Source organism: Corapipo altera, unplaced genomic scaffold, assembly GCF_003945725.1.
Source record: "Corapipo altera isolate COAL_440 unplaced genomic scaffold, ASM394572v1 53, whole genome shotgun sequence".
NCBI classification, from domain to species: domain Eukaryota; kingdom Metazoa; phylum Chordata; class Aves; order Passeriformes; family Pipridae; genus Corapipo; species Corapipo altera.
Window position 1 is genome coordinate 9,964,077 of NW_020884900.1, and position 12,224 is coordinate 9,976,300.

Genomic DNA, 12,224 nt, shown 5'->3' on the forward strand with positions numbered 1-12,224 from the left:
AGGAACCATTATGAAACAGGAAATAGGGGGAGCCATCTCTCAATTCTACAGCTAAGTTATCCCCCAAAGCAAGATGAAAATACACGAGTTGAAACCTTGTATCTGCTACATGCAATTCTTAGCAAGCTTGGGGATGTAAAGTCAAGGAAGGAATTAACTAGGCCTTGCATGAATAACCCATAATTTCTTGGATTCTTTTCTTTATTACTAAACCTCCTCCCGTCCTTCATTTTGAGACTTAGGATTTAATTACTCCTAGAGACACTATTTTTATATACCTTCCTCTCATTAAATCTTGTGTTTTCTAAACTATTACAGCACCTTTGTCTTACTGTTTCTCTAGCTAAGCATTTCCTGATCTCTAACCATTTGTATGTTATTTCTGAATGTCTTTTGTGATACCTTTCCAGTTGATTTGATATATTACCATCTATTCTGCAATTTCTTTCCTTTGATAGTACATGTAAACTATTTGGCCTTATCAGCTCTTGTCTTTGAAGGCATAGTTAATCCAATTTCTGGAGGGATCCTACATTTTTTTTTTAAATATAAATTAAGTTAAATTTTTCCCCCTCAAACTTAGCAGGCATACCATTTGACAAATATGTGCTTGCTTCAGAAAAAGCTTTGGAAGTATTCATTTTCTAGATCTTGTCACAAATACACTTCTGTAACCATTACCACAGACTGCTCAAACAGACACTGAAAAAAAAAAATCACTTGAACAGGTATAGGTATCTAATGGTTTATTAGCCTAAGATTCATTATTCTTGAGGAATACTCAAGTTCCCCTTCCAACATCTTTGAGATGTTGCTCTTTCTCATCACAGACCTCAAAATCAAGGTTACAGCAAAATGGGAAATTTCTGTGATTTTCCTCAAAGCCCCAAGACTATCTGGTCTTCAGTTCCAACATCCTAATCTTCTGAACAAATGGACACCACTAGAAATAGCTATTCCAAAATACCACTGCTTGGAAAGAAGGAAAAATACAATATGATTTCTTGCAGCATTTCTAATTCTTACATCTTGATTGCTAGTTTTGAAAAAATATTTCCTTATTTAAGTCCCAGCTTTTCGAATCATAATTATTCCTAATATATATTTGGTTTCTAAGTATAGTCAAGGGAGCTAAAAACTTGTTTCTTCCCTTAAATGAAAGCAGAAGCTATAAAAATCTCATGACTTCCAGTAACATTTCTTTGCAATGTTATCATTTCAAACCTCACTTTCCCTCTCAAGTGGGAGATTGTGTTCTTTTAAACTAAGGATTTTACCTGACAGAACCTGAATGGGCCAATTCAGCTTTTGAAATTAGACTTCAGAAAACATTAGTCATAAGTCAGGTTTTTATCTATGAATCTGCACGCATAAGGGATTTCTACTAGGATTATTTCTTCATATCCTATTTATGCTTCTGGAATGCTGCCTACAAATAGATTGGGAAGTGTCCCACCCACCTCTGCCTGAATAATCAGGTACCCACACCTCTGAGATAAGTATCCATATTAAATGGCAACTTGGCACAGAAGAAGTGACAGCACAAACACTCCCACAGAAAGGACACCATTTACCTATGAAATTAGGTGCAAGAGAAGAACTGTCAGAGTTGAGAGATACAGGAGAGCCCTTCGAAGGGAACCCCAAGGAAGGAAAGTAACCTGGAAAGAGAGAATACACCAGTAAATCAAGCCTGAGAGAAAGCACCAAGAGACAGTGTTTCCAATGCTAAGGACAGTCTACAGTGCAAAAAATATCATATACCCAAAATTCGTGTCATTTACCACATTGTTCCTTTAGCTACGCTCCCTCTGTTCTACAATGCATAACATATTACCAACATAGTTCCTGTCTTTACACTAATACAAGTGTTAACAGTTTCATAAACAAAGTAAAACAACCCAGCCACAGCCTAATTGTTCCTGGTATTCAGATAATTGTCTTTGCACTCCTAGCTGCATGACCTCATCAGAAGGAAACCAATAAACAGACTAACTGAAAGACTGGGGCAAAATTGTCCCGGTTCTTTCAACACTCTCACAGCAAGAAGCAGCTATTTTCAGACAGCACCACAGCATTCCACTTCTGGTCCCAAGAAAGACTATCATCACTGCCATGGCATTCCCACAACTCCATTTAGTTAAGAGTTAGGGATTGTCACATAAATCATGAGAAAGACTACCTGACTGAGGTTGGCACCTGTTCCCATCACTTCTCCACTCAGTCCTCCAAGTAATTTTATTGTTATTTTCAAAATAAATCCCTAAGACAACTAATTTGAGATCATAGAATAACACTGGCAGTTTTCCTTTCACCCCTCAGTGTTCCCTAAATTCCTGCTGCTCTAGTGCCTCTGAAATTAATTCTCTCTCGTCTACATTATGCAGCTACAAAAGGTCTTGCTACAAAGACTTGCAATAAACATCTGATGGAGATGGTGGTAGAAAGGATAACTGTCAGTATCTTTACTATCACCCGTCCGCTACCTCTGGTAATACGTTGTTTGTTTGACTCTCACTTCCACCTGGATGTCATACTCAGCAGCCACTCACAAGTCAACTTCTTGCTGTTGTGTTAGTGCTCTGAATTTTACATTCCTTCCTTCTAAAGACAGGAATCCTGGGCAGTAACAGCTCCAAAATGCACAGCCTGACAACTGAGATTTCCCTAATACAGTCTGCTAACTCCAGGAAGGATGGTCTCAGCAGAAAAGATGGAACAAACATCTCCACAAACTATGGTTGGTCTTTGCCTGATATATTAATAAAGTACATGAGACACAACTTGAGTAGTGCAATACAGTTTTGTTGTCCAAGTGAGACCATCTTGTTGCCCTCAGTGTCACACTATCTTCAATCATTACTGGCACAAAAAAAGCCTGCATTTTTTATCTGCAAAAGTTTATGTGAATGTTTCCAAGGTATCTAGGTATGTCCTTACTGAGCTGTCATGAACCACATTTTTCCTGTTCCAAAATTTAAAAAGGTAAACCAAAAATAATCCAGAAGAAAAAAGTTAATTATCTTAAAAATAAATGCAACGCATGTAAAATCTAAAAATTCTTGAAGTATCTGATGGAAGATGCTCATCAGTTTCTTTTCAAAAACACCCCAAACATTCTTCATATTGCTAACAGACAAAACCTGTTTTTTATAAATAGCTGCACTGATGAAACTTTTCCAAATCTGTACTAATTTTTGTTCTTCTTGAATTCCCTTCTCTCCATCACTAAAGCAAGTCCAGTTTCTCCCCATTCCTTCCACTGGACAGGAAACAATGGCTACAGTGAGCAGCCAAACAGAGCACTCAATGCTTAAGAGCTCTGCCTCTGCCTTCCCAGGATGCAGAGTTTCTTTCCTCTGCTCAGAGTTGATTTTCACTACTTTTATAGGAATTTAAACCCTTTGTGAAATTAGCTCAAAACTCTCAGATTAAAAGTGCTGTTGGAAGAGATTTATTGAGAGCATGGGAGGAAGAGGATTAAGGAAAGAAAAGGAAGATGGAGCAACTGAATAATTCATTCTTTACCACACCACACTTAACTCTTCTTCATTACTCTACTAACTCCAGACAGAAGTCCCACAGTGTATTTATTCAGCACCCAAACTTCAGTTTCCCACTTCTGTTAGTTTCAAGAGAACTACAGGCACTTCTGTTGTTCTATCCTTCTCATTGCATCTGGTTTAAAATTCAGTAAGTTGCAAAAGATTCAAGATGTACTTGTAGGGGGGAATAATATGGAGACCGTTAGCATGATCAGCATAGTCCTTATTACCTTAGAATACCCATCTGAAATCCAAATGAACATTTTTAAGTTCATGTTGTGCTTATTTCAGCAAAACTGAATTCATCGCCACGATTTGAAAAGGCAGACACACTTCAATCAAAACAACAGTATTTTCTCCTCTACATTTCATATGTTAAAGTCACTATTAATTTCCCAAAGCAATGCAAGTACTTGAAAACAGAAACTCACAAATTTCTCCAATAATTTTAAGTCAGCGTTTCTTTTGAAAACAGGAGAACAAAAGTTGAACTACTTTCTTTCTTTCTAACAAACAAAAATAACAAGGGATATGATCCCGCAGAATCAGTGAAATTCTGGAACACATAAGCTTGCCACATGTCCACAGAACTGTCTATTGAGTTGAAAGGCATTAGAGAAAATAGTTCCAAATACACTTTTGTATTTGTAAGAGTTGTGTCTTAATCTTTCAGGATGGAGTGCAGATCTTTCTATGTAATAATGTAAGGCACTCTCAATTATAAATCTGTTGCAGCCCCTAACTGCTCACAACCTCATCAGGAAGACTGCTCAAGTCAAGTACTTCAGTACCACGGGGGCACAGACACACAGAGAAAAGCAGGTCGTTTCTCAACTTGTTAATTTTATGAGCTATTAAAAACAAGAGTAAGCCTTGCTAAACTGGACAAGTGACAGAACAATAACCTCAGAATACAGAAGAACATGATTTTTAACATCATGTAAGTAACATACAGAAAAAAAAGATAATTGCTACCACAGAAAAGACTTACAATAGGAAGTATACAGAAAAAAAAAAAGAGTCATGCACACCACAATTCACAGGTTATCAATCTTTAAGTATTGACTGAGAAGTACCTTGTGGAGGGACTGGCTGTTGATATTCTGGCATCGGACCATTATAAGCTCCATACTGCGACCGAGGAACCCCTGGCAATGACTGTCCTCCGTAGGCAGGCTGCTGGTATCCCTGATATCCAGGCTGAGGTTGCCCGTAAGGAGGCCCCGTGTGAGCTTGCTGGTTTACACTCATTGTATTCACATCCCCAAACTAATCTCACCTGCAAAAAGGGGGGGGGGGGAAAATGACTTTTAGCAGACATAAAACCAAACTGGCTGACTTCCCTACCGTTTTCACATAAATGAGAGCTCCTAAGATATTTGGGAAGGTAAAACATTAATGGTAATTTACTCTTGCACAGCAATTTTTTCAAGTAAGATAAATGCTTTACGAGAGCTAGTTAAAAACCTGTATTTTCAGAAACTGTGTTTTCTAATTGACTTTTTCAGTGCTTCCTCCTGGTTAGACTTGTGATCATCATCTAAGCTAAAAGTACCATCATTTGCTATTCCACAGTAGATTATTATCAAGCTTCCTGAGAAACCTTATGAACTACTGCCACCTCACAGAGTATCAGACCAACAGAAAACAGATTTCATGACACAGATGAGTGATTCCTTAACATAACACCGAACAAGGTCAGCTTTCACCTCTATGTTAGTTTACTGGATCACATTTCCTTGCTACAAGCGACACACACATCAGCATCCGCAAAGGCAGCTGCTGCAAGTGTTTGATAGAATCTAGAACAGGACCAACATAGGGGGCTCTAACCTTTTTTTTTTTAACAATAGAGTATTTAAAGTTCTTGTTATGTACATAAATTTCAGAAAAAGAAGATATTCCAAAGTCAGAATGTTCACTTAAGAAAGATGTTCAAAATGGAAAATCATCACAGGCAAAGATGGCACTAAAGGAGTTATACAAAAGTGTAAAACCTGAAACAGAGCATCAGAGACAGGAGAGACATTTCTTAGCAAACTTATGCAAGAAATCTAGCTGAACAGACAGATTCCCAATTCCCCTAACTCATATAAAGAAACTGACTTGCTTTTACAAAGAAAAAAATAGAAATGTCACTGTAAGACCCCCAAACCAAGCAGGCAATTCTTACAATACCAGGGTATCAAGCAGGCAGACAAGCCACAGTGCCCTCCAGTTGTGGAGAATTAAGGAGATGATTTCATGGGCAGGAGATTCCTTCATCCTGCATTTCTCATTGGAATATTTTGCATTCCCTGTACTCCTTTGCACACTCCATATGTCACTGTTATCCTATTCAGCTAAGACTATCTACACTAACACTGTGAAGAGAAGTATTTAACACAATTAAATTATTTACTAAAAAACTTCAGTTTATATAAAAATGCAAGGTACAGTTAAAGCAAAAAAACTAATGCTGCCCTCCTACTTTTCTGCAAACAGTATAATGAACTTGTGTGTTAAAGATACACAGTAAATCTTAACACAGAGGAGACACAGCTGCAACAGCCACCAGACAGTTGAGGCAAAACCCTACAAGGAATCTACAGTTTAACTCAAGCTTTTAACAAATACCCAAGCTGGTTTGCCTACACACTGATTAGCCTATGCCAAATAATGCTAAGGCTGGTTCTCTACATTACCAAAAATATGATGCCAAAGAATTATTTCAACAACTGATACCACAGTTGTACAGCAAATGTACTAAAGGAACTACAGTTCTGAAAGAATAACCTGCATGAAGAAATTCTTTCAGATCCAAACATATAATAAAGGCAAACTACAGAAATCACAACAGAGCAATCTACTTATTTACAGAAAAAAAAAGCTAGCAGAAAACATAAAAACTACATTTAACCTCCTATAGCTAGTAAACATGACAAATGTCAATTCTAAAACTGCTAATACTTACTCTGAAATTAGATATTAAACTTTCATGAAAGGAAATAAATGAAGTTTTACATTTTTGTATAAAGGTAAAGATAGGGTTTTTGTTTAGAAAAAGAACTCATCTAAATATTTAAAGGTAATTTGCTCTTGAAAGCAATATGTCATTTGCAACAGCTTACAGCAGTGTGACAGAGTTTTTGATCAGCCTGTACTGGTTTTAAACATGACTCTTCTCTTGCTGTCATATTTATCATGTGTAATCTTCAAAAATTCTGGTTTCCACACCACCCTTGACTTAGTTCTCCAAAACAGTCTAACCTGACTGGGGCCAGGAAATCTGGACTTTGGGACCTACTCCCTTCCCAAGCTCTCTGGAAGGTTTACCTCTTCCTTCCCAGTATTGCAACCAGTGTCACCACACTGCAATCACAGACCTACTCTCAGCCACCTCCTGTTCAGTACGAACAGAAAAGCAGGAGAATGTCTCCTGCAAAGGTGGAAGGAAGATTGCACAGGGAATCCTACTATCCCCACACACCTTGGAACATCTGGGCAGGGCTTTCTGGCAAGGAAGGAGGGTTGCTTTCTCTTCTTCCTGCCCCTGCTTATTAGACTGTGCACGAGGAACCTGGTTTCTAGTCATTGCTCCTGCAAACAGGTCCTTCCTCCACGAAGAGCTGCAGATATAGTACCAGCATCTCACAAGGTTAAGACACTCTTCACAAGTTACACTTATAGAAATCCCTGAACAGGGGAACATGGAATGTTTGAACAAGGAATTACTACAGGGCAGAAGATCAATCTTTCATGCTTTTTTTTCTCTAAAGCATGATGGGATAAGAACTCAAGTATGCCCCCTGCAAACCACTTCTGACTTAACTGCTGTACTCAGTAAGTGATCTTACCTGACAATCTTTTGCTATTTCCTTTTCAGCCATCTCTCCCCTCCATCATGTGAATATCAGTATTTCCTGCCTGAGCAGGTAATATCTGTCAGCTTGTTGCTCTCTCCACAATAACACCAAAAGCAAGAGGCAACCTGATTTAATGCACAACTTACAGAGAAAAAGAGTTTTGAGATAATCTCTGGCACTTTTATGGAAAAAGTAGCTACGCAAAGGAGATGGTTCTAACTCAGTGTCCCAAGTGAAAGCTTGGTGTGATATACCTCAGACCTTCAGCTATCCCATGTGCCAGCCAGCACAGGCTGATCTCCACCACAGCACAAGTTGATGCTTGCTCTACACTGGCAGAGGGTCAAGGAGGGAGATTTGAGAACAAGTCCAGTGCTGAAGCTGAGGACAAGGCTGCGTCATAATTTTGGTTGTTGGACTTGCTCTAAACATAAGGCCAGTGGCATGCTTGCTCATCACTGATGGGAAATACCACAAGGGCAGGGCCAAGAGTATCTGCCTCTGTGAAGGTGGAAGACAGTTGTCACTGAATGAGTCCATTTTCCTTCTTCCCCAGTACAAGTTATTTGTATCAAACATTCATTTTGTTTCCACTCAAAAACCACGTATCATTAAATTAGAACTTGGTCACTTGAAGAGATATGGAGAAAGGGAGAATTTAATGCTCTTTCTTATGACATGAAGGGGGGGGGGGTGGTGTGGAGAATCACAGAAATAAGACATATACCAGACAGGTAGAAATGAAGAAAACAGGTCATTTCACTGGGTAAAAATACCGAGGATATTCCTTTGCATGTAGTGACATATTACCAAAACTAAGCCAAACATAATACTAACACATGGTGTTGATCATGATATTACTACTCAGCAGTTACAACACACAAAGCTCAAATAAGCAGGACTGACACTACAGGAAAAATGCTATGAAAAGTGGTCATTACCATAAACAACAACTTTCCTGCAAAGCACGAAGCAGTCGCTCTATGCCATTTTCTGTTCCTCTGCATAAAGGCAGTTGACCATGGAAGTTTTAGTCAACACAGTTACACAGCTGCAATTTTACCAGAAAGCTGTGTGTTATACAAGGGAGACAACCAGTGCTGATCAGCCACAAACTGATGGGAGGAAAATACACAGGAATACTGGAGGTGGGGTTGGAATATTTTAATTTTTACAGTAGCTTCCGGATTCCTTGGTATCCAAACGAATCAGACCACAGTGCAGTTTTTATGGCCTGCTGTAAAAAAACCTAGTGATTCATATGAGCTTGTTTCAATGAACAAATCTCCCAAACGACTGAAAACTGCATATTCATCATTTCTAATGGTCTGCATTCACTGTTAACTTCCTTTTGAAACTGAAAAGCTTGATCTCATCAGTTCTTGTTCACTTCTAGAGGAAAGGCATACAACAAAATTACTTTCCTTCAGAAAGATGTTAGTGCCTTTTCTACTGGTCCTGAGAAAGAAAAGGTTTGTTTGCTTCAGCTTCTGGGGAGACTAATACTTTAAAAAACAAACAAACAAATCCCTCAAAACAAACAATAAACCCCCCCACACACACACAGCCCAAGACAACAGCATGGCCTCCTGTTATTATGCTGAAACTGAAAGAAATATGTCTACTTCATTTCTGAACACAGAAATCAAACATTTCCCTTCTGGAAAAAGGGACAGAAGAGGACAATCAGCATTCCCAGAGACCAATTCAGAATATTGCCCACAGTGCCTTTAATGCTTCCATGCTACAGCTTCCTGGAAGAAGCAGCAAAGTTTTGCTATTCTTATAAAGACCTAGACTCTGGTGCTAAGAACAAAAAGGCAGATGTCCTTGCTTTTGTTTCACTGACAGCTTGACTACCAGGTCTTCTACGGGTACTCATGGAACACTTAGTTCTTTTCAGATCTAAAAAACTCCTGTTTTGTTTTTCCATAGAAAATCCTGGAAGAGAAGCTCATATCCTGGAAATCACAGACTGGCAAGTAATCTAGAAGCACATGGGCCATTTTAACACATGCCTCCCTTACATTTGTCCAAATCAATCCAAATGGCAACACTGGGACCGACTCCAGTTTGGCTGTAAGATGTGGTACTCTGTCTTTCCACGCAGGCAGATTCTCAACTTGTCACACCACAGGTAATATTTTCTTCATCTATGGACATATTATCAAAATGCACCTATGCATTTTGAGTTACTGCTAGAAACATTTAACAGTCCATGAAAGGTATAAGACACAGTTTTCAAAATGCATCTAAGGTTTGATCACTTCTATGTGCATCTAAAGAAGGGCCACACTAAACCCATCTTTTTTAGGCCAATTCATCACCTTAGGCAAGGTACAATACAACATACAGGTTACAAGAGTGAAAGTGATTAAATACAGAATACAAAAAAAGCAGCTTAGTCTTGACTAACCTTAAAACTATCACTATTTCCAACTCCTGTCATCCCCATGATATTTTTTACTTGAATAACATTTTATACTCTTTTATGACTGAAGTCTCCTGGTGGGACTGATTCACATCTCTATTGCTGTGATAAAGCTCTAGGAAAAGATTTGAAAAACACTCAGTTATGAGCACTGCTTCTGAAGAGCAACCCCGAGGAAGCAAAAGTCACTGAAAATACAACACCAACAAAATCATAGTAAAAGATTTCTCTCTTTCTTAGATACCTCCACATGCATGTTACTTGTGAAGTCATCTGACTCAATCCTATGAACTTTGCAGAAGTATAATTGATTAGAAAGTTACATGAGGAGTTTTGAGTTTAGAGAAGAGGCCAGAAGGAAGACGAGAAGAATAAGACTATATGGAATAAGACTGAAAAGTATTTTATAATGCTAAATGAGATTTCTTCACATACATTGTAACTACGACCATCTTTCATCCAAATTTTCTGTGCTCTGACTTCCTCTACACAAGTATGCTTTACACAATTTCCATCACTTGCAAGAAATAAAAAGAGGTCAGAATTAGCTTTTCCTAATACATACTGCCCAGTTTACACTGTCTTTTAGTGCTTTCTCTGTTAACAATCAATCTTGCTGAATATATAAAAACAAGCTCTATCTTCACAAATTAACCCTAACACAGTTTTTCAAGCCTAAACTACAAGAAACATCCACTTTCTCTCTTCTGTGGAGACCTTGTTGTTGATCACTGTTAGTCACTCTTTGTACCTTGCCCTTCCTTAGCCAACCATCAATTCTTCTTTGGATTTTTGACCCTTCTTTTGATAATAAGTGTTACAGGAAGATAATATAGTCCTACAGTAGTAGGAAAAAAAACATTCAAAGAGGTACAAGCACCAAACAACTCATTAAAGAAACGATCCTTTAGGTGTCTGTTCACTACTGTAACTCAGCTTTCATCGATTAAATTAGAACCTGGAGTGAATGTCACAGCATATTAAGAAGCAATTACATATTCTTTATATCAATGTCCACTTCACAGTCTGTCTATAGCAATAAAGAATCCTGAGTGGCACAGCCTCAAGCAGAAAGGGGTAGTTCCAGAAGCAAGAACCTGTTCCACATAAAAATGGATAGAAATGCTTATGCTTCCACAGACAGTGTGCATATGTGACTGAAAGGAAGTCTCCTCTAAAGAGGAAGGCTCTGAAGTTTTAGGTTACATATATTTCTATCCACTCCATAACTGGAACACCTACTCTACTAGAAGTCTGGTAGAAAGAAAAAAAAGTTAAAGCCAAAGTTCCCTAAACTTACTCAGGACAACTTCATATTAATAAAGACTTTAGTACAAAATCAGCAGTCACCTCCCATTCTAGTGGTGTGGTTTTACACTGCTTGTAAACAACAACAACAAAAAAAATAACTGCCTGTTATGTCTCAGATGGTGATTTCTGTCCAACATCCCCCCCCACACCTGGTAAAACTGACTACAGAAACCTGTAACAGAAAAGATGGGAAAATATTTTTATGGAATTATCACATTAATGGGTACAGATCAGCTGAGCACTAAACTGAAAAAAAATCTGTGTATTTACATGATAGTAAAATATTAACTCTTGTGGACAACTTCTGACATAGATGTAAGCAATCCACCTATGTTTCATCAACCACTTCCATCAGCCAGTAAGGTTAAACAGAATTTCAACTACGGCCGAGTTTGGATGGTTTTGCAAAGTCTCTCTGACAAAGATCTCAGAGCTAAGACATCACACACGCATACTGCAAAAAATACTCAAGTACATTCCGAATCTAAAAAAAAGGAAACTAACCTTCAGTGTACTCCATAAAAAGTATTGCCCTGAAAGAATGAAAGCGAACTCCAACAACAGAAAACAAACACCTTTAAAGCAGCATCTACATGGAAAGCAAGAGTGCCATCTTGCATAACCACCTTTTCAAGACTACACTTGTGTTCGGATCGTGCCATCTCCTTTCCTTTCCTCCTTCCTTAGACCACCACTAAGTTTCACAACCAAATCGAACCAATCTCAGCCGTCGGGTCTCCGCACGGGACGACCATGCTTTACCGAGCTCGAATGAATGGAAGACTGAACAGCACCGCGCAAACACTAGGGGAAGGCTCCGCGGATTACAAGAGATTAGGAAGGCTGCAGAGGGGTATCTGCCTCGCGGCGCACCGGGGCCGAAAAGCAGCGCTCGGTTCTCCGGGTGGGAGCGCCGGCCCGGCTCGCAGCGCGGGGAGCCGCCGCACCACACCGGGACGCCGAGGGCCCCTCGGGGCAGCCCGGGCACCAGGAGCGCAGGCCCCGCCGAGAGCCGCCCGGCCCCGCAGGCCGCCGGACCCCGCCGGGCCGCGGGCGGTGCGGGCGCTCCCGCCCGACGCGTTCCCGGGAGCC

The 12,224-nt window shown here is 39.4% G+C and overlaps 1 protein-coding gene across 5 annotated transcripts in view; it reads right to left on the reverse strand.

Annotated features, from left to right (window-relative positions):
- SEC24C (SEC24 homolog C, COPII coat complex component) overlaps positions 1 to 11,946 on the reverse strand; it is a 37,998-nt gene extending 26,052 nt beyond the window's left edge. Inside the window, exons 1-3 of one of the 5 annotated variants that reach the window (XM_027649670.1) lie at positions 11,759 to 11,946; positions 4,622 to 4,824; positions 1,575 to 1,661 (exon numbers count right to left, since the gene is read on the reverse strand). In XM_027649670.1, the coding sequence (XP_027505471.1) occupies positions 1,575 to 1,661; positions 4,622 to 4,796 (262 nt within the window). In that variant the 5' untranslated portion in view covers positions 4,797 to 4,824; positions 11,759 to 11,946. Of the gene's footprint in view, positions 1 to 1,574; positions 1,662 to 4,621; positions 4,825 to 9,806; positions 9,919 to 11,636; positions 11,656 to 11,758 lie in introns of those variants that run through there. The other 4 variants (XM_027649672.1, XM_027649671.1, XM_027649673.1 and 1 more) reach the window with 4 other exon arrangements.
- Between the last annotated feature and the right edge of the window lie 278 nt (positions 11,947 to 12,224).